Here is a 26,808-nt window from a genome sequence, read left to right on the forward strand (position 1 = left end):
TCTTTAAAATAAAGCACAAGTTTCCTCAAAAAGTTCTTTTTCTCATCTATCATTCTCTATTTCATTCTATACTTTTCTATGTAACAGCTGTTTGGGGTAATGCATGTGGTCTTCTTATCCATAAACTTCAAGTAGCTCAAAATAGAATCCTAAAAATCTTCTTAAATCTTCCTATTCGTAGTCACACAGTCGATTTGTATGTAAAGAAAAATATTTTACCTGTCAGGGGAATATATGTTTTTCAAGTTTGTTGTTTCATTTACCTTTGCTTAAATAATAAAACCCATAGTAATATTAAATTTGTTCGTTCTAACCATCAGTATGGTACAAGATATCACGATCTGTTGAATCGTCCTAACGTAACCACAGTACCTGGTGAGCGCAGTATAAATTTCAATGGAGCTCAGCTTTATAATTATTTTAACAATAGATTTGGTAAAAGTTAATCCTTAAATATCTTCAAAAATCAGCTAAAGCAGTGTTTGTCCCGACCTGAAATCATAGAAAAACTTCTAAAATCCGTTAATATTTTTGCTTTATTATTTTGTTTAGTTGATTCTCCGATTCAATCCCTCGTTTGTATTTGTATCCATCTTGAACACATTTATCTTGGTAGTTTTCTTTTATTTATTTTCAGCCGCTAATCGCCAGAAACCGAACTCCTTAAAAGGGTACGCCGATGAAGTTCTGGAGCCAGTCGCATCAACTTTGTCGTTACATTTATATTTAATTTTCAATGACATGTAATCTACTTAATTTGTATTGCACATTGAAAAGAAACAGTTTTTTCAGTCAGCACTTTGCTGGCTTTTTCTGTCAAATAAAAACCTTCGTTGTTGATTGGAAATAAATATTCATTCTTGCTTCATACCTCAAGACTAGGGTTAGTGAAATTTCACGATTTCGCGGACAGACTTAAAAAGGAATAAAAATAATGTTATGAACTACTGTAGAATTAAGCGAGTGAATACCCTGGTTTTATTACTAATACAAGGTTAATGATTTTTGACGGTTTCGTAGACGGCGTGAAATTCGTGAAATTTATCAATTTTCTCGAATCATTGAATGCAAATATGGGCAAAAAAAATAAATTAAAAATATATATATTGAAATAACAAGCCATAGTTTCAACATTTGCATGGAAAAAGTGTTTTAAATGCATTTTACACTAGTTCAGTAGTTTTGCAACCATTAGTTTTCAAAAAATTTAAGATTTGACGAAAACAAAAATTTTAGCAATAAAAAAACATTTTGCGATAACAAACATCGAATTTTTTTTTTTAGTGCTATTTTATTTGAAAGGTATAGTTTTGAAAGAAATTAAAAGAATCAAGCTTTGTTTTATTCAAAATAAAATTAAGATTATTTTTTTATCTTTGGAATCATATTTTAAAAATATAACAATTTTTTTTGGGCCTGTTAAATTTTAACGATGTTTGTTTATTAGGGTGGATGATTCCCTTGAAAGTTAAAAAATACTCCTTTTTGTTTTCTGTTCTCATTTAGAATAAAAATTTCGATTTTGTTAAAAATTATATTATTTTTGCAAAATGTTTATAAATTTAGTTTTTGACAAATGAGCTAAAACCCCTAAAAAATATGTTTAATGGGATAAATGACGCAGAAAATTCAATTTATTTTACTCATTTTGACTGGACAAATCTAGCTTTGATATGAAATTCGATAAAATGTAAAATGATATAACAGAAGCAAATCAGCGAAAACATTTGAGCTTTGTTAGTCGAATATTAAAAGAGCAGTTCAGTAAATGAGAATACGCGTGCCCTACATTTTGTTTCAAAATATATATATTATTGGATGGGCTAATAACCAGGAGGATTTTTTTTGAAAATTGGAAGAATTTTTTTGTCGCATTCAAATTTAGTAAAGATTTTTTTACATAATAATACATAATGAAGCATACAAAGTAGTTTCTGTGATTTAAACATAGGATTTTCAGAATTATTTTAACATTTTTCAAGTTCCGCGAAATTTGCGTGAAATTTGGTGTTTTGAAATTGAGGTCCCCGTGAAATTTTCAATTTTGGAGCGTGAAAAATCACTAAGCCTACTCAAGACTATTGGACGTGTTTTTACCCTGCTAAAAGTTTTTTTGCGTGTTTGTTTAAAAACGTCTAAACGGCACTTTTAACATCTTGTTATCCAGAGTTGTATCATTGGCTCTGGAAGGCATCATTCAAGATCAGCCATTTGGTGGCCATGTTTGTTTTATAAAAATATTCAAATCTTGATTCTGAATGTTTCAATCAAAAATGGGTTTCTTTGTGTTGTTTGTAGAAGCATTTTACATATCGTGATTATTTTTTCATTTCAATTTACTATTTCTGGACCCTGAATTCAGAACCGTCATTGACCGTCATTGCCCCAAACCTAAAGGACACCTTCTACGACCTTAATCATTGCTCTTAGATTGTATGACACGACCTTTTAAAAGGCCATTTGACGGGCATGTTTAATTTAGAAAATATTAAAATCTTGATTCAGATCAAAAAATGTTTTTCCTAATGTTGGTTGTAAAGGCATTCAACATAATATCGGGATTAATTTAGCTTTTAAATTTACTATTTCTGGACCCTGAATTCAGAAATCTGAACCATCATTGACAGTCATAGAGTTATTTACGTGCGCATGTATTGCGTGTACGTACACGAAAAAAAGTGAGGTTAAATTTTGTCCGGCCAGCAAAATCAAATGGTGCGCTAGTGTGCGTACGCGAAACGTCATAAAGCTCTATTGTTCCAAGAGTGTGTGACACAACCTCAAAAAATCTGTACACTAAAAACATGGTTTGGCACATGCTCAAATGTCTGTAAAGCACATATTAATCTGAGCATCTGGCATCTCCGAGAGAGAGTGGAGAAAAAAGAGAGAGGAAAGCACGCGTCTGCTGTCGTTCTGTCATTTTCGCGGATCGCCGTCCCTGTCACTTTGCGAAAGTTTGAAGTTTGGTGTGTGTGCAAAAGTGTGCGGCCGCGTTTCGTTGGCGAAAAAATTGTATCTGCAAAATCTTCCGGCTTCCGGCGTTTCCTGTGCACTTCCGCCTCGCAAACGGATCCGTGTTCGGTTCGTACAGTCCGGGGTTCTCGTGATGTGGCAATCGTGGGGGAATAGAAATCGCGTTCATTGATAAATCCGGCCAACCACTTTCCCTTGGGGAGAAAATTGATTGAGTCAAGTCGGTACCGCGCCGCACCCGGTGTGAGTGTGCTCGTGGTACCGTGTTTGTGTGAGTCACGTACACGATGACGGCATGAAGAAGGTGTGGTTGTGTGATTGTGGGGGTGTGTGTATCAATCAGCAGATGATATCATTCGCACGGTGGGCGTGATGCTTTGAATTTGTTTTTATAAATTTTTAATCTAAGGATGATCAAGAAGCTTTCTATCTTTTCTCTGTATTCATCCTAAGAATAAAGTTTCTTGATCAAAAAAGCTGCAGTGTTAATACTACAAGGATAGCTATCGTGACGAAGAACTTACTAGATACTTGAATAGCACGTCCCGACTTGGGAAAGGGTGTTCCATCTCAAACGTTTCATTTCGCTTAATTTTGGATTGCTACATGCTATTTTCGCAAGATTTTTTGGCTTTTTGAAAGAACTATTGAAACAATCAGATCAGTTTTGGTCTTGTTAACTTTGCATAACATTTTTACAGGACCTAATACAAAAAAGTGGGACTCTAACTGATTTCTATTCAGAGTTATGACAATTTCCGTAAAAAAGTCGAAGCAAAAAATATTTGCGTGTAGTGGATCCTTAAATCAAATATATCTTTGTTGAACATTCTTATAATAATTACATTTCTTCTACATTTTAAGTGGTATAGCTAAATGCTCTCCATCTTTGTTGTACTTTTCGTTTTACTATTATCTGATCACATTTGCTTTATTTACTTCACATCGTTTTACATTTTTGCATTGAATAGAATACATTTGGGTAAAAGGGAAACATCATTGTCAATTCTTACGACAGTGAAAAATAGTAATTTTATGGGCCAAAAAACAAATTTTGAATCATTGGCACAAAGTTTGGAAATAACGGTTCTAAGCTCTATCCGGTATTTACTTATCATGTGACCGATAAGCCCGGTGTGATATCGACTTTTTTGCCATACACTAAAATTCCGTCATCACATGCAAACACACCCGTTACTGGTTGGGCTTAAAAAAGGGTTACCGCCAGCCAGTTGAGCTTTAACCATCAGGACATAAAACTCGACCAAGGGATAAAATAATGTGAATACTCACGAACGCGCTTTATGAATATGCATCTCGCTCGATTCCGGGCGCCAACATTGGAAAAGCTTACTGGCTAGATTGTTCCCTGGAGAAGGAGAGCGCGCGAGCACTGGAAGATATTTCGAGCGCGCTCCGAGAGCGGGTGTGAGCATAAGCAACACGATGAAAAAACCTGTATTTTACGTCAGACATCGCGCGATTAGGGTTGATGATATCAAACCGTTTGCAAGTTGTGGTGAGTGTGGTAGGGTGGTGTCATTACTAAGATAGAATTTCTGATTGTTCTTTTTTTCAACTTTTTTCGTGATTCGATTATTCGATTAGATTTTCTGTAACGTTTTTTTAAAATTTTTAAGGAAAAAACTGACTAAAACAAATTAGTAGTCGACTTTTCTTAGAATTTTTTTTAATTTGGATGAAATTTCGTCCTTGTATTCCCTATGTCAAAAGAAGTCATAATTATTTTCCCATACACGGCTCCATACAATTTTGTATCGATGAATCTGATCGATCTGGTGTTTTCGGCAAACTTGTAAGAATTTTCGGAAACAAATAGGTACAGTCCAGACTCGATTGTCCGAAGTTTTAATTATCCGAAGTTCGATCATCCGAAGGTTTTTTTGGGGCTTCGGATAATCGAATCATGAACAATTTTGTTTCTTCTTTATGTGTGTTCTTTCTTTTAACATCAAATTTGCACATTAATTATAAAATGCTTTTTTTAAATATTTCAACGCTGTAATTTTGTCGCCATATTGGATTTAAAAATTCCAAATTACTGCAGAGTTGGATTTAAAAATTCTAAATTACTGCAGAGTAGTTTAGGAGTCATTCTAAAGCTTAACAGTAATAAATTAGGCAACGGAACACGTTAATAAAAATGTCCGATTTTTGCCTTCCTCGCTTTACTGAAGAAGGGCTATAAAATCACTCGAAAAATGAACTTCTTAATACCCACATTCACGTAAAGTCCAAACCTCGGTCCAGACTCGATTATCCGAAGTTTCGATTATCCTAAGTTCGATTTGTTTGTATGGAACTTCGGATAATCGAATCACGAACATTTATTTTTATTTTTCTTCCATCTTTAAACATCAAATTCGAGTTCTTCGATCCCATTTTAGTCAAATTTGAATGATTGATTGCTTGGAAATTTAAAAAAAAAAATGCATTTTTTCAATATTTCGCCATCTTCATTTTAGCCTTGGATTTAAACATTCTAAATCAGTCATACTAAAGCTCAACAATCAAAAATAAGACAACGAACAAATTTTTTTTTCGTGATTCGATTATCCGAAGTGCAGGCCAAGGGTGAAATGATACCTTTTCGGTTGACACCCGGTGAGGAACATCCTGGAAGGAGCGGAACTACGCCCGTAGTGCTGTTAGCTGACCTAGACCTTGGTCAAAACAGCTGCTCTGGTTCCTTGCAAGTTACCCATTTTCGTACCTCCACGTTGGCTTGGTTTCGTCATCATGATGACAACACGTGACCTTGCTGGTGGCCTGTGGAAACGAACTCGTAAACCTTTGACCAGCGAGGGTCAGAGTAGAGACGGCCAAAAGAAAGGGATGCGCAATGTGGGAAGGGAAGATTGTAGACGGTATTGTTTTGATTCACAGCATGTTGAGTTAACTGTTGTGGATGTACCTGATACATCGCAATAGGGGTTTCTCTTCTTTCCACTTTCAGCTACTATCTATCTTCTATTTCTTTATTATGTATAACTGATTTTATAATTCTGCTTCTGTTTACTATCCACCATTTTATTTTGATTGCATGATCTTTCGTTTCTCTTATTTTCTTATACTAATGCATCTTTTTGTTTTGTTTTGTTTTTGTTTGTTTCCATTTTCATGTCGTGTCTGGGCCTGCGGTTGGAGAACGATTGCACCACGACAACCACTTTGGAGTGATATTATCACACTGGAGACAACAGCAACAACATTAGAAACCCTGATGTCGCTCAGGTTCACGAAAGTAACTGTATCGATATTTTATAGTGTTTATATTTTACTAACATCCCTTTCTTTGCAGAGCATGGACTACATCATAAAGCGGCAATGTGGGAAAGGGAAGTAATTTGTGATTGTAGAAGGTATTGTTTTGATCCACAGCATGTTGAACGAACTGTTGTGGATGTACCTAGAACATCGCAACTCGGAGTATCTCTTCTTCTTATCTCCAACTACTTTAGTCCTGTTTCACTTATCTGTCAAGTCTCCTCTACTTTATTTGCCAGTTTTAACTGCTATGTGTTTTCCCTAACATCCCCAATCGGCTCCTGAAGTTGTCATTAATGCTATCTAAGCTTATATGATATTATTTATCCTTTATCAGATAGCTTTTTCATAAATTATTGCCTATATTTTTAATCTACTTCATACAGCTTTTACTCTTCTTTCCTTCAACATACACTTATTCTTTCAGTATCGAACTTTATGTAGTTTGCTTTCCTTTATTTTCTATTGTTTTAATCTACGCCCTTTTCTTCAAACAAGTAAGGTTTGAGTCCTTACTCAATATATTGAATGATCAAAGTCACACAACATTACTGTACTTTTGGTAAACTTTTGAATAACATGCTTAGGTTCAAAACATTGTAACAAAACACCGCGACAGAAGAAATAGCAACAGATAAACACGACTCAACACTAGGAAAGATTTCAGAAGTAAACAATACACAGTAAAATAACAATTAGTTTTTGAATTCAAACTAAAATATAACAGTTTTTGCTTTAATGAAAGTTGATAGGCACACTATAAATGGTTAGGCGCTTATACTTACATCAAACCCTACGTAATGTACCACCCCCGGCCGAGTTAAAATGCGTAACCGGAAAAGAAGGTGTGCATGCCTGGCACGAACACTCAAAGCGTGTTCTAGCGTGCTGCTCGTACTGACTCAGAGCAAGGGTGAGATGTAGGTGTAAGGGCAGTGCGTGTTCGTCGGGAACCTGGTGCATAAGATCGGTCAAGGCCCGTTCTTACACTGAAAATTGCGAATTGCGAATTGCGAATCAACCAATCAGGGATATAAATTTTTATGACCTAGATGTCTCTGCAATCAGGGCACTCAGATTTGACAAGTATTTCGAGGCACTCACCAGCCGTTGACAGATCTCTTTGAGGATTTCTACTTCACACTAAGGAGATCCGGGAGGCGGAGTCTTGTCACAAAAAGAACGATACACGCCTGTAGATCCGTTAACGAAACCGCAAGGTTTAAGAGGGCCACATTATACGGTTTTACGTCGATTCCGTTCCGGTGCCAAATCTAGTTCTGGAGATATACATTTTTGAAAAATATTGTTTGTTTGAAAAAACTTCTTATAATTATATTATTATTATTCAAACAATTCTGATTTATAAATCAAAAGAACTCCACATCCACCCCACCGATCCTGGACCACCACACACCAACACGGTCCGCTGCCCATGTCTGCGTGACCGGCACGTCGTCTCCTGGATATATCATTGAGTAATCTCCTCCCGCATGAGAGAATCGCTCTCTTCTCCCAAAAGTCTCGTTCTCTCCACGCAGAGAGCGAACCGTGTGAGGTCCGTCGGTCGCGCGTGCACAGCCGAAAATCCCCGCACGGACGCGCGTGCTTTCGGCCTAGGTGCTTAAAATTGTGACTCCACTCGCGGCTCGGCTTCCAGTCAGTTATCGACCGTGCACAGTGCAACCCCCTGTCACACGTAGATTCGTCGGCGTCAGAGCCGCGCTTCAGGAGGAAAACCCAGCGGCCAGCCACTCTTCGGTTAGTGATTTGCGGGTTTTTCGGATTTTTTTGTGGGGAGTTTCCGGGGTTCCGGGGTTGTCCTTGACCAGGGTGTAGATGTTCTCTCGCTCTTCTTGTAGATGGTGGTAGATGAGTTGGGGCAAGGGAAAGTGGTTGCAATCTCCGGTCTACGTGAGTTCAGTGATTCATGCAAGGTCATACGGGTTGGTCTACGGAACTGGCTATCTTGTGATAAATTCCGAAAGAACGATTGGCTCCAAGTCTGACTTGGGAAGAAAAGTGTGATCGCGTGTGATATAAGTTTAATCGAAGAAGACAACGCGGCCGTCTGGCAGTGAGACAAAGTGGAACCCCCCAAAAGCCCCAGTCTATTTCTCTCTCTTTTTCTCCCGTCCCAAACACATGCACATATACACTCTCTTTCGCTCCAAACCCCCCAAAAGAAACCAGACTGAATGAATTGATTTGAACGAGAAATCGATTTATTAAATTTATGTGATCCGTTGGGCTTTCGTTCGTAACCGCACGCTGGCTGGTCACGCGTTTTGACGTTTGGGGACCGACATTTGAACCGCGATACCGGTTTACGGGTCGCGCCGAGAAAGTGAGAGAGAGATAGAGACCGTGGCAGTGGGTCGCGTCAGTGCTTGAAGTGATAACCGACCGCGACTTCAACTCGGATTGGATAATCTCTTTAGCTTTTTTTGATTATTTTTCTTCTTTCCTCCACCGAAGCAAAGGGGCACCACCAGCACTAGCAGGCAGTGATTAAATCAATAAGCGTGGCCAAACACCATTAAGCGCGCGCCCCCCTCTCGCCAGTGATATAATAGATCCAAGTTAAGCAACAGCAGTTAGCAAGTGTAACCAAAAAAAAGGAAGAAAAGAAATAGTCTAACAAAATAGTGTAAGAGCAGCATCCAGCAGCAGCAGCAAGCAGCCACCAAAATGAACATCGAGATCACGCCAAACTACTCGTACATTTTCGACTTTGAAAATGAGTTCATCCACCAGGACACACGCGTCTGGATGGTCAAAAACTGGACCTACGTGTTCTACTACTGTGGCATCTACATGGCGGTGATCTTCGGCGGGCAGCATTTTATGCAAAACAGACCGAGGTAAGTGGAACGAAACGAAACGAACGAATACTTTGAGCCACACCTGGCTGGCTAGGGGGTTGCATAAGAAGTTTTGGGGACCTGATATGAGAGTGACAGGTATTCGAGGTTCGGTCCCAGACCTTGAATGTGTCAGGTGGTTCGTTTGGGAAGGTTCTCTATAGGGCTTGTGTCCGGTTTCCCTTTGATTGTTGCATAAATTTTGACCGGTTTTCGCTCAGGAAATAACCATTATTTGACATCCCTTTTGAAAATTTTGATTTTTGTCTAACAGAATTAATTTTGGAATTAGTTAACCCTATAGAGTCAACTTTTTTTTTCTTAATTTGAAATTTCCTTCTTGATTCGACTCGACTTTATTTTTATTTGTTGTGCAGTTTTTACCTTCCTTTTTTTCTATACTTCGCCAATTGGTTTTAACTCTTTCCCCCACGTGGTTACTCCAGAGCACCAAAACTTTTTTATTCAAATTTCTCGGAACTGGAACAACTTTCATGGTGCTTTAAGTTTCAGGTGTTCATGTAGAATGTATACTTTCATTTCCCCAAATTTTATTAAATTTGGTGAAGCACAAACAAAGTTGCAGGGCGAAATGTAAACAAAAATGGGCAATTTAAAAAAAATAAGACCTGTTTTTGAAAGTTCATAAAAATTACCAAAATAATTTCTTGACTTTTTTTTCAAAAGGTCCTATTGTGTTTCATATGTTTATGGGACCTTTTTTAAAAAAAACTCTTGACTCTTTTTTCATAAACAAAAAATCCTTTGAATCTTTAACAAGAGCCGCTGTGAATTAAATTATAAGTTGGAGCCGTTTTGTCAGATTTTTGACATTTTCATTTGGTGCACCTGGGTATACAAGCAATAAAAAATTTAGGATTTTCTTCCTATGCACTTAGATTTTTTTACCGAATTCGGTAAAGTTTACCAAATTTTCAACTGCTGAACAGTTTGGTAAACTGAAAATTACCGAGTTCGGTAAAAACTTACCGAAATCTTAGTATGCAAATTACAGGAAACCTTTATTAAATCTGAACAAAACAATGTATGAACGTTTAGACTATTTACACACTTAGATTTTTTTTTACCAAATTCGGTAAAGTTTAGATCGGTAAACCATTTGTCATAATGAACAAAATTTGATTGTGTCACGTTCCCCAGAAAACCATTCCCCCGAAAACCATTCCCCAGAAAACCGTTCCCCAGAAAAGTTTCTTTCTCGAAAAATGTTAGGAATTGATGCAAAGTAATTTCAAAGATTAGATTTTTTGGAATTTCTTAGAAAATATTAAAAAAATGGACAAAGTATTTTTATCTATGCCAAGAAATTTTCCTTTCTTTTTTTGACAACAATTCTTGAGAAAATAACAGAAAATGTAAATTCGGCCTATGACTCGTTTTATTATTCTAAGAAATTCTTGTTAAATTTGATTTATAAATGCCGAATAATTGCAGTTTCTTTTTATTTTTTTTGTTTTTCCGGGAATGCTTTTTTTGTTTGGCCAAGAAGAAAAATGCTTGTTAAAATTAAAATTGGATTATGGGTGTCATTTGGTATAATTCCATTTGACATATTGGGCCTTTTGCATGATGAATTTTCAACAAAAAATATTATTAGAATCGCTAAAAAAGAAGACTTTCTAAATTTGTTTTAAGGTGACAAAAATTTAATTTTCCTTTTTTGGAGAGGAAAACTCTCTTGACTTACAATAACTGCCTACTTACAATTACTGATCAATTTTTCCTTCATTTAAGAAGGTCTCCTGACAAAAGTTGAATTTCACCTTCTTTAAATAAAGGAAAACTGTCTTGACTTGTGATAACTGCTAATAGAAGTTGAATTTTCGCTTTAAAGTTTTTTTCTTGTTTTCTTTCTTGTTTCCATAAGGAAAAACTCTCTTGACTAGTGATAACAAATTTAAAAAGTTGTGTAAGTGGTCAAGAATTTTGTCCCTTCCTTTAAGAAGGGAAATTAAACTCGTGTCAGCAGTTATCACAAGGCTATACATTTTCCCTTCCTTAAAAAAGGGAAAACTCTCCTCCTCCATTTTAAAAGGAAAATTCAACTTGTGTCAGTCAGTAGAGTTTTTCCTTCTTTGAAGAAGGGAAAACTTTCTAGCCTTGTAATAACTGCTGACACAAGTTAACGTGGTGATTATTGCACTCGGGCGTAATATTTCAATCTATATTTCTCGCATCACGATCGAGATTTCTCGATCTTAATATTACGATCGTAATTTGTCAATGGTAAGTCAAAAAAACCAAAGCTTCGAAAATGTCATAAATTAAAAACATTTTTCAAATTCTCAAAAAATTTCAAAATTTAAAAAAAAATCTTAAAAATTTGAAATTTGAAAGTCAAAATTAAAGAGAAATGAAATTATTAAAATTTTGAAATAAAAAAAAATATAAAATTCATATTTTTTTTTGTATTTTGAAAATTTTGAAAATTAGAATTTTTTTAGAAAATTTAATATTTTGGAATTTCTGGGTACATTCTGGGGAATGGTTTTCTGGGGAATAGTGCATTATGGGGAATGGTTTTCTGGGGAACGGTTCATTCTGGGGAATGGATTTCTGGGGAATGGATTTCTGGGGAATGGTATTCTGGGGAACGTGACACAATCCAAAATATTACTGAATTTCGGTTGTACGATGAACAACAATGAACTTCATTACCGAATTTCGGTAATTTTTTACCGAATTCGGTAATTTTCAGTTTGCCGAACTTTTCAGCAGTTGAAAATTCGGTGAACTCTACCGAATTCGGTAAAAAAAATCTAAGTGTGTAAGGACAAGGTAATTGTAAAACATTGATATTGAACCGACGGTGACAAAAATCAAAGGAAGTCTGAAAATGCCAAAAAAAAAATCATAATTTCTTTGTTAAACTTAAGTAACACTGTCTTCAAAGAGAAGAAAAACAGTTTTAACCATATTTCAAAAAAAAATCTACAAGGGAATTCAGTTGATTGATAATACACACTTATATTTTTTACAGAATTCGGTAAAGCTTACCGATTTTTCAACTGCTGAATAGTTCGGTAAACTGAAAATTACCTAATTCGATGAAAACTTACCGAAATTCGGTAATAATGTTCATTATTGTTCATCGTACAACCGAAATTCGGTAAAATTTTGTTCATTTTGACGGATGGTTTACCGATCTAAACTTTACCGATAGATTTTTCAACTACCGAATTCGATAAAAAAAAAAGTAGAATTGACAAAAATCACTAGAAACAAACAATCGTACCAAATATATATATATTTTTTAAATTGATATCAATATTAAATTTAGTTTTGTGTTTCTACACTGAAATTTTGTTTCCGAATTCAGGAGTTAAAAACCATAATTAAAAATCTAGCATAATCAGTTCTAAAATTGTCTATCATAAATAAATTCGATCAAATTAAACCGAATTGAGTATTTCACCTCAACGACATGTAAATAACTTGGGGACACCAAAATGTAGTATAACTTGGCTTGTTATTAATAAGATAGAAAAATAATATAAATTAAGTTAGTTCTACAATTCTTAACATTTTTTTAAACTACGGCTAGTAAAGTACTTGAATGTTTCAAATACATTACCTCAAACCTCCTCAAACAAATTGTACATAATTTCCCGATTTCCTCTAACAAATTGTAGGCTTTCAATTATGACTTTGACCTTATCTATATGTCGGACGAATTTTAAGACCAACCGGATACCAAATCATGATATTAATACCACTATGAGGTGTGCTTCAGACCTACCTTTACCCCTGCTGGGGTCAGTAAACCTGGACACACGGTTTAAACAAAACTTTAAAACAATTACTCCCCACATTGGCAAACTTATCAATAAATGATTCAAGTAAATATCTTCGTTTCGATTCAAAACTTCTTTTGAAACTAGAATTGATTAAAAACTAGATTTTTCAGAAGGGTCGTTGAGGGTTAATGAGCTATTTCGTGCCCAGGCGTTTTAAATAATCTTACACCTGAAGTTTAAAATTAATTTCTGTTCCATTCAATAAATTACGATAATCTTAATCTGTAATTTATTCAACGAATTAGTCAAAAATGTTCAGGACAACATGTTTAGCGACATAGGCTTTCTAGCTGAATAAAACCAAATCAAGCTTTAAATCAAAGTTGGCAAATTTCATGATATTTTTATTCTCAAAACAGTTTTACACAATTATGTCAATGATTAAATCCGTAGTAACAGTTCAATAGGGCGAATCTGCGTTTGTAAACAAGCAGTCTATCCCTTTTGCTCAAGTGACAGTTCACGTAAAGTAAGAGGGGGATAGACTGCTTGTTTACAAACGTAGATTCGTCCTATTGAACTGTTACCACGGAAATATCGAAAAAAAAATCAATCAATTAATGAACAAAGGTTTCCTAAAATAAAACAATAGTTTTCAAATAGAAGTGGGGAGAGTCAATCGAGTTATATTGTAGAAATAAACAGCTTCCAGAACAAAACAATTTGAAGTTTACGTGATATTCTTGGGAAAAAATTTCGTCTCTATTTAGGAATTGAATTCGAAGTTTTTTTTTCAATAAAATATGTGTCCAAATAGATATCACTTAGATATTTTTACAGATTTTTTTATAAAGGACAATTTATAAAAACAATAGACGGATCTGAACAGCCTTCTCCATACCTCTCAATTTGCATTCCATGTTGTGCAAAAGCTGATATTTTAGAAGTTCATCAACTACTTATTAACTGCGTCAAGAGTTTGGCCGGTTCCGCGTTTTCCCTCATAAAACTCCAATGTTTAGACAGACACCATGTGTGTCTGTGCCGTCGTTAAACGCCATGACTGTTGGAAAAAAAACTCGTACGTAAAAATTAGCAGAGTTTGTCTTGTAATGACATATAACTGTGCGCAAACATCATCGCGCGCGCGCTCAACCTGTGAGAATTAATTCCAGACGACGGTCGTTAGAGCGATTCGTCGGGTCGGTTTGTCAACCAAAAGGGAAGAATCGCTCGGATCAGCACGGAATAAAACCGCTTTTAATTACCGCCTCTATTGAGCGTTTTAGATCGCTTCTCTTTTTTTTCATTCACAAAACGTGTCGACGATCTTCGCTGGCTCGGAACAATAGTTGAGGCGATCGTTAAAATGAAAGAGTCATCATGAGGCATGAGTTGGGCTGAGTGGCCGGTTTGTCTTGACTTCTTGAGATTTTTTGGCTTTGCACTCGAAAGATTTCGTTGCCGGAACGTGTCGGGTTGGGCTGTGCTGCACAAACAGGATCGCCTCAAGTGTAAACAACCTGTTTCAAAGTCAAAGTTGTCCCCACACTGGTTTGGGCGGTACCTCACTTTTGAGTTGTGGTCGAATGTCTAATCCCTTCCGTCAGGTTTGGTTGACACGGTTGTCGTGACCTAAAGAGAGGTCAAGCTAAACTTGTTCATGTTGAACGCATATTAGAAAAAAAAACTAGCAATATTTGTTCAATTTATCGGGAAACTTGGATCGTCACTCTCCAAACAGACAACAGTGTCACTTTACATGAAGCTCAATGTAGATTGATCCATTTGCATCAACAAACATTGGCCATGTTTTGTGTTGTTTGTTGTTGCACCACCAGGGTAGAAGAACATTTCGAAATCACATTTGTGTGATGATACTGAAACACGGAAAGTGTCCTCCCTTGCACGAGGGTAAAAACGAGGCCGGCACGTAATGCACTCCCACGCTTAAGAGCCGACCTCGGCGGAGCTGACCGTTGCACTTCCCGCTTCTCTATAGTCTAGTCAGGGCGGTACGTATAGTGAAAGGAAGTGACCAATTATGGACCCTCTGAACTGAGTGCACTACTTCTGCTGCTGTTGCATCAAACTAGATCGGAGAGCAGTGTAAACTGGTTATTGTTTTGTGCTCTATTTAAAAAAATCAAAATTGTCTGAACAGGTCAAATAAGATAAGTTAAAAAGACATAACCAAATATACCCAGACTCTTTGGCGCCTCAAAAGTCCACCGCAAAGTCACGAAGACTATGCAAATCGAGTTACGGCTCATGGTTGCGGGGTTTTTTTTTCGTTCCTCTGAGTAATCAAAAGTCTAGATCGCGTGACGGAGGTCATTCTTTTTCATGATTGCAAACTACCCTTAAAAACTATTAAAATATGGCACTTATTCATCAGTGAAATGGAACTCTGCAGATAAAGCTCTAGCCCTTTTACAGTTTAATAGCTTGAGGAAAACTTTCGTTAAAAGAAGAGGCAACCTTAAGATAAAATCATCAACGATGCCTGTCGAGCAACGATGCTATGAAAAGGACAAAGTCATCTTCTTTCTATACAAAATTAACTTTTGAGATTTGAAAAACTTAATGGTTCATAACGCTAAATTGTCTCATCTTGCGTAATAACGCATGAAATGTTACATACTGGATCCGCATTGTAGCTATGCTGATTAAATATTATTTTTAAACCATTTCCACACATCGCTAACTCTCAACACGTAATGTCCAAAATCACTCTTGTACAGTTACCGCGTAATGGATCCACCGCGGTATGTGTCAACCAACGCGCCCGCTCGCATAATCACGGTTTCACGGTCTGGGGCGCCCCGAGGTCACGCAATTAGAGAGATGAAAATAATTCGCCTTACACCGGCAGCATCATCGATCCAACCATTTCGTTAATTAAAACAGATCAACCCGGCTTGGCAGCATTTGCGCTGCTGATTGTGTGCCGAGGTCAACCGTCTTGGTCCATGGCTGCTGTGGCGGCGGCGGGGTCAGAGTGAGAGCGACGATTTACGAAATTTGAACACCGCATTATCGAATTAAAGTTCGCGATGTTTCTGGCGGCTGTTGTTGTTGTTGCGGAGGTGGGACACTAGATTGGACGCGCGCCACTCTCGTTGAATCGATTCAGCGGGAACAATTAGCGTAATTAGACGGTTCTATTTCGTGCAAGGATCGTCTCAAACATGGCGGTGTAAGACGTGATATTCCGGGGTGTGACCCTTCCTAGAAATTGTTCGCAAATATATCGATAGTTAGCTGAGAGGCAATCGAACTTGATAACACTGTCGAGACGTCATTCGACCGGACGTTTCTCGTTATTCTGTGCAAATATGTGTCATACTGCTGGAGATGGCCGGTGAGAACTGTAAAGTTCTATCTTCGTAAGCGTGGAGGAGATGCTGAGACGACGCTGAGTATGCAAAAACACTTCAATCGGTGCCATACCGAATGTGTGAATCTTTGGACAAACAATGGTCACATTTGAGCTTTACGAGTACTTGCATGTGAGATTTGCCCTTGACACTGTCGCTAGGAAATCTTTATGGATATTGTCTTTAAGTTTCCTATTCAATCTCTTAAGTGTTGCTTTACGGTTTCTGGGATAATCTTGAGCAAGAACTTGAACTACTTGTTAAAATAATTTCTTGCTATATACTTGGAACTTACAATTTAGAATCAACCAGATCAACGTAACCTTTCTCGATGCACTTTTTTGCTGGAGTACATCCAAGAAGCTTCATTTTTGTACACTGTTTTCAAATCTTAAAGTTCTAGATCATCCAAACGACTAACTGATCCGGGTGTCAACCAACCGAACAGTAAACTTATTTGAAGTTATAACTAACCGTAGTACAACTTCAAAAGTTACAAACCAAAGGCAGCATGTTGCGCATTTTTTTCGAGTTTTCAATTTCGTATTTCATTTCAACAGAAGGCATTTTGCATCATTAGGTACGAGATTCGAACTCACGACCTCTGGATTGGAAATCCAGCACGCCGCTAGTCGAAACCCATCCCCTACCGGTCAGTATTCCCACTGAGTAGAATAACTCTTTGAAGGGATCTGACTTTGCCGAGCCAGACAGGAATCGAACCCATCACCTTCCGCTTACAAGGCGAAACCCATATCTTCACGGATATATCGGAAACAATTGATTCGATTTTCAATGTTGAAATTTTTTAACTTTTATGAACTTTAATTTTCTGTAACTTTTGTTTTCGAAATCTCAGAATCAAGAGTAATTTTTTTGAAACGGCTTAACACACTTATTTTTGGCAATTTCAAATAAAAGGCTGATTAAAAAAAAAAAAAAGTTCTCCAAAGTACATCAAAATTTTCACAAGAGTCTGGCCTACACGCCTCGTGTGTCCGAATAAATCGCAAAAATGGCTTATGTGCCTTAAAAGTGTCCTAAATGCATTTAAATAGTCATCAAAAATAAAATAAATTAAAGTGCTCGTAAATCTATGACCGTAACCCTTCGGACGAATGATTCACCCGGCATTTTGTAGTGGAATAGTCATACTTGAAGCCTATTGTATGGGTTTTTGCCCAAATTTGCCCGAGGCTTTGTATACCGAGCTCGAAAACTAGCTAAATTATCACGAAATCTTGCTATAACTCATCACATGTAGCTCCTATCAATTTGGCGTCTTCGACAAAGTTGTTTGTTTTGATATTACTGACAACTCTTCTGAATATTGTAATCGTCTAAAATCAAAGTTCAACATAGTTTTAGTCAAAAAACTGTTTTTTGGCAGGGATTTATGAAAAAGGTTCCAAAACGGTATTCAACGCAAAGATAGAGCTTTGGCGTCTTCGACAAAGTTTGTGGAAATGTTCAGCCCTACAACTTTGCCGAAGACACCAAAGCTCTAGCTCTTAACTGTCAAAAGTTAGAAATTCCATAGCCTGCTGTGATGTGTATTTTGAAAAACAAATTTCACCAAAAGTAGGCCATGACAACGCTGAACAAAGTTGTAGAACATGTCGAAGCACGAAAATGCTTACTTTTTGCTCTAATCAATTAAGTTCGTCAAAACAGCCTTTTGAACCACTGTGCGTCCCTATGGGAAACCTACTTGACCGAAATGTCAAGCTCTTATATGCGTTTATCCTTACTGCTTGTCATCGGCCCGATGGAAAAATGCGAAACATTTCACTTGAAATATTTCATAGGCGTTCGAAGCACCGGGAAGGCAAGGCAGAAATGTATGGTTTCGATTTCCTTAAATTCTAGCAAATTTTTATATAAACTATCGATTGTTTTGATGTTAACAGCTTATTTGAGACCTAAAGAATGCCATTCACTAACATTTCAGTCCAATTTTGTGCGATTCATAAGTAAAATCGAGTGTCCGGGATTCGAAGCACAACAAGTCATTTTAATTTTAAAATTCTGATGAAAAATTGTTAGAAAAGACATATTTTGCATGTATTTTCTTGAAACTGACTGTTTATACTACATCCTGATGATATTTCTACATTTCCAACTTATTGCATGATTTTTTGCCAGCTATAACAAAAATTATATGCTACTAAGTGTCCGGATTTCGAATCATGACGTTAGGCCTTCCTCATGACTTTGATGATCCGGCTTGATCCGAATATTATGGATATCTCAAATAAAACTTAAATAAATTAAAAGTTTGAAAAATTATAGAACATAGATGTTGTCGTGTGTTCAGTGTTCATCGAAAGGGAGTGTTACGACTTGTTAAAAGGCAAACAGCATTCCATACGAAAATCGCCAATGTTGTGATTTTGTGACGTCTCATATTACTTGGCATGCCGTTCCAATACTCCAATGACCATCAAAACCCAAAGTGAGTTCCATCACAGCCAAACAAACTTGCTTGATGTGTAGAAATCGAAATTAAAACATACGCAAACGAAATGGAAAAGCAACCGGAGCCAAGCCGTGCATCAAATATTTTCGCAAATAACACACGCCACATGTTGGCAAACTTCTTCTTCGTCTTCTTTTTCTTCCACCTCGACTTTTAAACGTGTATTCGTGAGTGTGTTATTGTGAATTGCTTCTCGCTTGTTTGAGTGTGATTCACTCTGCTGAATCGTATCGATTGTTAGGCCCGCCAGACAATGTCAAAATTAACACCCGTTCAAGGAGTCCTATTGGCAATCCGTTTCTTCGCTCCGAGCTCCTCCGAAACGATTCGCGATGTCTACATAAGCTTATTTCGCTAGCTTCGTTTCTGCGAGTCTCTCGTACTCTGCGCTGGAACTGTGTGCAATAATGGTTCGAGCTTTTACCGAGTTGGGACCTCCCAGCCAACTTCGCGTCTTGCTACCAATTACACCTAGTACCGACCACACTCTCTGCGCCACCTTTGAACGGTTGTTGGTCGTGTGGTGGCTCAACGACGACGGCCCGATGGTCACAGGGTAGGGTAGAGTATGGTGTTGGTTTTGGGAAAAAGTAGGTCAATCGCCTTAACATAGCCCAGTTTGACCGACTGAATTGCGTTCGCATAAATTCGCAAAATACACACGAACCGAACGGTTTGCGGAGAGTGTGAGCGAGAAAGTCAATGGAGATTAAGTAATCAGCTGAGCGAACCTGGTTGACCTGACTAGAGGTTGGTTGAATGGTAGAGTTCTTCACTATGGATCCATTGGTAAGAGGGACATTCCTGATGGGGATACCGTAAGATTCTTTGACCCAATTTGATGTCCTAAACTTATAAAGATTCTGAATACTCTGCTTTGTAGTCCGACGAAGTTGTTCATGATCTTCAAGATACTACACAAAAAAACATTCCAGAAGTCTTAGACATCAAACTTCGTCACTCAAACAAACATTCCAGCAATAGTGTCCCACTACTTCGAACGACTAACTGTGACCTATTTCACGCTCACAGCCCGTTTGCTATCATCGCCCGAGGGGGAGGACACTCGTAATCGCGGCGTTCTCCTCCGCGCTAGATGGCGGTCAATCGGGAAGACCTCCGGGGCAGCCAACGGCCATCCGCACAGCTATTAAGTAATTCGGCTCGTTTTGCCGGTACAACAGAGCATTTCGCGAGCCGAGCCAAGTTTCGCCCCCTCGAGACAGTGAGCGTTTCAGTCAATTGTCGTCGTCGGCGTGCTGTTAGTTGTGAAGATTATCTAATAGAACTAACACAAACCGGTTTGCTCACATGGTGCTGGTCGAGACGTAACTTTTGGCGCGAACCTTTCTGCAAGTGATCCGAGAAGGAGTCCAACGAACGCAGTTTCATTCATAAAGCCACAAATACCTGTTTGCATTAGAATGCATGTTGATTCACAGCTTTATGCAAACTCAAACGATACTCAACGTACACATAGCTTGCGTGACCCAATCTCATTGATATTCTGGACGCCTGCAAAACTATTTTCTTGGCGAAAGAAATTGTGGAAAGCATTGATTGGGGACTTCCGTTGAATCTACACAGCCGAACGGGGGAAGCCAAATTATCTAACGAGATTGACAGTACCTCTATCGTCGAAGTTTAGAAGAAGATGTTCGGATATCGGAAGAGACTCTATTATGTGCTTTAATTTTTTTCTCATTAAAAAAATAACCTACCATCTTCTCAACAGGGATTTGGCTCAATTTTATATTCTTTGTCAAATTTATTACACAGAAAAAAAATTGATGGTAATATTCATCAGGAAATGGTGACAGATTTTGTGTCGAAAAAAATGGTTAATTTTACCCCAGAAAATTATGAATATTCATCAGTTTTTGATGGATATTCATCAGGTTCACATTTTTACACATTTTTTATGTAATATTACTCAAAAAAAGAGGTAATATTCAACCTACCAAATTTTCAATATTCCAAAATTTAACTTTTTTTCTGTGTAGAAGATATAAACAAAAGTTCCATTTTTGGAAACAGAAAGTCGGACCAATACATTCGTTTACTGATTTTCTTTCAGTAAAAATGTTCAATTTTACATCTTTGTATGTGTAATTTTACCTAAGCCCTGTTTTTCTTAACGGTGTCTCTCAACTATTTATAACCCAATATAGATTTATACTTAAAAATGTGTTTCATCTTCCTGAATAACAATATGTTCGTTTTAAATTATTCTATCGGTGAAAATTGCGTTAAAAAAAAGTGTTTTCTCATATACCATGGAAAGAAGCGCATGGTAGTTCAAGTATATTTTAATAATTTGTAAATAAGCCTTATTATGTATCGTATTTATTTTTTTGCATTTATTTTACCTTGGATTAGTATAAACTTTCAACAAATGTATGCCATAATCATTTATTTTTATTTTTGTAAAGTCTCCATTAGTCCGTTGGAAATAGAGGGTGATGAGTGGGAATTCCCGGGAAGTTAACCATTTTTGGACCTCTCGATTCCCGGGAAATTTGGTCGAGACTCCCGAGAATTTTTCTACTAGTAAATATCGAAGCAAAATTATATAAGCTAATCAAAAAACATTTGAAAAATTCGAAATTGTTAAGAACACTGGATGTTCAATTTTGGATGGTCAAATTCATATAAACCAATGCTTCTCTTATATTCTTTTTCAAAAAGTGTAAATTTTACCTTGTCTAAAATTCCAATAATTAAAATTGAGAGAATAAAAAAAATGTGGATCCCAAAATTAACCTCAATGTTATGTTTTTTTAAATATTATTTTATTTATTATTTCTAAGAGGAAAAACCTTTTCAAGATAAGTTCAATTTTCAAACCCTCTCTCGAGCATAGCAATCTTTATAATCTTGTTTTTTATATTCTAAGCTAGTTAATTTCGCTGTATATGATCTTGTATTTGCAGATTCAGGAAAAAAAATCAAATGGTAGAAAAAGTTCCTCAAAATAATGAGGCTACTTAACACCATCGAAAAAACGGCTAATATCCACTTTTGACAAAAACGAGATATTAGCACCAAGTGGTAGAGGATGTTCCAACGCATCTTCTGGATCTTGAATTTTACTGAAATAGTGCTTAGACTTGGCTGCCGATGCGAAAAACCATACGGCTAATATGTCACTCTTATGGGAAAATTGCCTTGACGGAGATTTTGTCACAAACACTAAAACGCGTTTTTCTCGGAATACTTGATTTGGCATAATAGCCGAATTTTCAATTATGGACAGTTAAGCTAACGTTTCATTGAATAATTATTTATTTATTGTAACTGAATTAATTGAAAAGAAACAAATTTATTACTTTTCTTTCAAATTTAAGACACTTTTGGCATATTTAAAAAAAAATTCCGGGTCCCGGTAATTGCAAAATTCAACTCTCGATTCCCGGGAAATTGAAAATCTCGACAATCGTTATCCTCTAGTTGGATTTTTTTTTTGAATTTTATGTCCCTCTGGCCAAAGTCGAGGGAGGGCAAAAAAATAAAAAAGTATGAAAATTGAAATCACAAGCACATTTGAATAAAAAAAGTGTTTTAAAATGCATTTTACACCTGCCCTGTTGTTTTGCAATCATAAATTTTCAAAATATCTAAGAATTGACGGAAATTTTTTTTTTTGTCGAAAAAAAACTATTTGCAGTACTGTACAAAGGAATTTTACAAAAATTGAAAATATTTTTCAACGAACTTAAACATGTAAAAATGATAAAAAGCACAGGGGAATGCGTTTCAAAATGTTTAGTTGCTCGGCTAAAATGAAAATTAAATATATTGAAATTGAAATTACAGACCATGATTTGACCATTTGAATTTTTTTTTTAGCAAGTTGGTGCAAAATTGACTTTGTAAATCGTTAATTACTTATTTGATCTAATACCCTCCACTTACATAATTCACTGAACAGAAAAACGCTTGTAATATTACATCTGGTAATGATGACAGGTTTTTTGTTAGATATGTGTTATTTTACATCAGGAGCTGGTGAAATTTTAATAAGTTCCTAATGAATTTCACTTTTTTATAGATTATTTTGGTAGAATTACTCAAACAAAAGCCTGGGTATCGATATTCAGCGCAAAATTTTGTAGATTCTTCCATCGCTTTTCACCGGTATCAATTCACACCCTCAATCGATACATCCGGTTCAAACCCCATTCGACACACTTTAAACCCTCTAATCGACGACCTTTTGTCTTCCCCCGAAAATTAAATCAGTTCATGTCGCCCTTTAAGCCCGCACTCGCGCCAGCATGCTTCCCAATTAAACGCAGGCACGAACGTAACGTGATTAGCAATTTGATTAGCTCCATTCTGCCAGGGTTCTGTCAGCCGGGAGTGGCGAGCGAAACTTGCACGTTTGCTGACGCATACACTCCCGGGAAGAACCCGCAACTCCCAAAGCCGCCGACGAGCTTGGCACCGTCTCGCCGGGTTTCGATACCGGCGGTGTCATGGAGCGCGAAAAAAAGGGATTTGTTGAACTAGCACGGAGGAAAATTCGGTCGCTTTTTTATCGAAAAATCATGAACAAGTAGTAACAAAAAGAAAAGTCATATTGTCCAGAACCGAAATTTTAACTTTCGTTAAGACTTTTTTTCAAAAACGCCGGCAAGATTTCTTTCCGTGCCCGCTCGGTGCAACTCCCTTGAAAGTGAACCGGCTTCGACCTATACCAAGACTTGCAAAAAGAACCGACACCAAAATCGAACAGACGAAACGAGAGCCTTGGGCGGCACACCGGTTCGTTGACAGCGCAAGAAGCAGGAAGTAGTCGCCTGATGGCAGCAAAAGGGACATTCCCTTCGCTCCGTGGATGTGTTTTCAAGAGAAGCCGGGTTGCGCGCGCATTTTTCTCTTTAACTCTTCGCTGCTGCACTTGTCTTGTATGCGTACGGCGTGTTTCTCAATGTCAATTTTATGAACGGGATCGCGTGAATATCCCGGAGAACCCCAGAGAGTGAGTAATCGAGAGAATGAAAGTATTTTCAGGAAGCACATGGTCGCTCTTTCTGCGAAATTTAAAGCAAGTTCTCCGGAAAAAGTCGCGTGACTTTGTCTCTCTCTCCTGGCAACCATTCTTCTCAAAACGGAATGAGATGTGATCTCGTGCTGTTCACCCTTCACCTTCCATGAGCGATTTTTCCTCCAAATTGTCAATCTTTCGTAACCTAATTCAATCCGTTTCCAACTGATGTCGTGCTATCTCGCGTGACCGCCCAAATTCACGCCCCTCTAATCCCGTAACCCTAACGGCCGTCGTCAGAGCGATAGTTTTCAAGGCCATCATCATCTCGCATCTCGCGCTGAGCACACAAACACACATGTGCCACCGTGATATAGCGCGCTGGGCTGGATTGTTGGTTGTTGGGGGACAGCAGAAAATAGCAACGTGAGTGGAGATCATCAGCTTTCTCCTCCTCCCCTTTCATGTATACCACCACATCATAGCTGCCGGTTGATTGGGGGAGGCTTTTGGGAGGAGGTAGTGGGATGAGGCACATTTTATCATCATTCAAGATAAAAACTCGTGGACGTCAGGTGTTCTTAGCCGGTGTCCGGTTGGGGGACAATAGATCTGAATGTGCGATTAAATAGATGTGAGACCAACACAAGGATGAGTTTATCAGTCGTCTATTTTTATACAAGATATTTAGGAAATTTAATAAAATGTCTATATTTTTTTAATTATTCATTGTAAAAATGTTAGACACCCACAGCAGAGCATATCCGAGATCTAGAAGCGATCCGGAGACTTTTGACTTATCTAATCTGTACCTAAACAATATCGGCCTTCACAATAGTTTGGTCATTGGTCATTTCCCAATATACGAGCACAAGTGTGTGTTGGTGTGCGTTTAAACGTTTGAGCGAATTATTCTCTCGCAAAGAATACCTTTCTCTCTGCTGTCTTTTATGGGTGTAAAACGTTGATAAACTATTGGACTAAAAGTTACCATAAGGGGAATACAATAACTAAATAGACTTTTGTAAAAATATAGTGTTTAAAAAAATAATGTCTGCTAAAAGTCTTACAATATTTACAGTTATTGTTTTCAAACTTATTCTTTAACATCTTGATTGAAAATAATTTGGTAAAAAAAATCATAAAGTCCAAAAACTTTCGAATCTACTTTTGTTAACTTTGTCTTAGCTTTGTATCTTGTCGTGGGCTTTCCCTACCATCAAAGAAGCCATGTTTCATTATTGGTTCGTCCATACAATTTACTCAGCATATCGATGCCTCTGTGCTCTCTTATGCTAACTAGATAGGAAAACCAACAAGCTAAGAACAAGAGAGCACAGAGGCATCGATATTCGAAAATCTGTATCTTGAGAACAGATTTTCTAGTTGGTGTCTTTGACAATGTTGCAGATTTTGGTTAGCAGTGATCAGGCAAAGTAGTTGCGCTGTATGAACAATGATTTTTACTTCTTGAGTATAGAACAATCGATTTGCCTAGCATATTTATTTCTTTCATTTGTTTATTTTTTATTTTTTTATGTGTTTAGTACAAGTCAACTTTTTGAGGTTTGTTTCAGGAAGGACAACAAAGTTGTTGCTAATTTTTGATGTCTTGATTTTTATCGATTTTTTTACCATTAGTTTTTTACCTTAAATTGAATTTGCATATGTGAATTACCTTCTTTACAGAAACTTTAACAAAGTGCTCCGTTGTCATAATAATTTTCCCTAATTCTGGAAAAAAGTATAAGTTCAATAAAGTTGTTACACAAATTATTTAAAAGAAAAATAAATAAATTTCCATTTCCATTCCTAATTTTCAAAATTTATAAGCAAAAAGTATCACAAAGCTCTATAGGGAGCGTTCTTTTATTACATATTTCAACAAAATTATTTTTGGATTTAAAAATTCTAAAAGTGTGTTAAGTTAGTCAGATGGTGAGTCCCAGATGTACAGAGATCCGAGTTGATATCTGGATGGAACACTTTATTTGAGTTTGAAAATTATGCTATTTTTTCTCTAAAATGCCAATATCTCCCATTAGATTTAACCATTTGGGATGCTTTTCCCCATTTTTAATTTTCAGATGCATTTTGAACTTTGTTAAGAGCAATTCCATATTGTACCAAATGAAAGTCAGTTTGCATGCCGACCCTCTCCGATTTCAATGAAACCTTGTAGACATGTCTCCTAGGCATATATAACCATTTTTTTGTATCGGAGCCAGCAACACTCGATAGCATTTTAGAAGAAGTGCGATGTTTTCAATATTTTTGTATTTCGGCATTTATCGTATCAAAGTGGTCAAAGACAACATGGAGGATTTGACGGGCTTTCAGCAAAAAGTCTGACATTCCAGAAAAATCAGTCAATGTATAATCAAAAAAACCTATTTTCAACATTTAATTTTAAACTGGGATTGAACAGATAATGAGGCACTGACCTGCTCAGAGCTGCTTTGAATCATTATTCTTTTAAGCTTTTCAGCCTACATGTTTTTCAAGTGAATTGCGCATCGTGAATTAAAAAACGGTATTTCTTTCAGTGTGTTCTCAGGCCGTCAAATCTCTTTGTCTCACGATGGCAACGGTATCAGTGTTACTAATCCTCTGCCTGGGGTCTTGTCTCGTGAAATCGGAAGAATCGAAAAAAGTACCTAAAAAATTCCTGTTTTTGGCTGGAATTGCTCTTAAGTTATAGCATTTTTAAGACTTTTGACGTTTTTTAATCTTCAAACTATGTGTCCCGATTTGCCCCACTTCCCGTTGACCTAAAGTGCTCATATTTTGACCAGATGCTAGTTTTCTATGTACAAACAACCCCTGAAAATTTCAGGCAGATTGCTGAGGTCCAAACGACGTCCCATACAAAGGGGTATGCCCTGTTCGTGGACTCGCTCTAACACGAGCCCAAATAAGCTAAATATGATTATCAATGCAGAAAAATGCATTTTAGATTGTTTTGAGTTGATTAGACTTCTATTTCCATTGAAATTTTCCATTTTTATGAAAAAATATTGTTTCTGTCCCCTGATTTTTGGAACCAATTTTGAAGGGCGGGGCGACATAAACT

General features: G+C 37.0%; 1 protein-coding gene across 1 annotated transcript in view; it reads left to right on the forward strand.

Moving 5' to 3' along the window:
• The first annotated feature begins 2,921 nt into the window (after window positions 1-2,921).
• LOC6034605 (elongation of very long chain fatty acids protein 6) overlaps window positions 2,922-26,808 on the forward strand; it is a 76,652-nt gene continuing 52,765 nt past the window's right edge. The window contains 2 exon segments of the mRNA XM_038261936.1: window positions 2,922-3,084; window positions 8,743-9,128. Of these exon segments, the coding sequence (XP_038117864.1) occupies window positions 8,956-9,128 (173 nt within the window). The 5' untranslated portion in view covers window positions 2,922-3,084; window positions 8,743-8,955.

Source organism: Culex quinquefasciatus, chromosome 3, assembly GCF_015732765.1.
Source record: "Culex quinquefasciatus strain JHB chromosome 3, VPISU_Cqui_1.0_pri_paternal, whole genome shotgun sequence".
Classification (NCBI taxonomy): domain Eukaryota; kingdom Metazoa; phylum Arthropoda; class Insecta; order Diptera; family Culicidae; genus Culex; species Culex quinquefasciatus.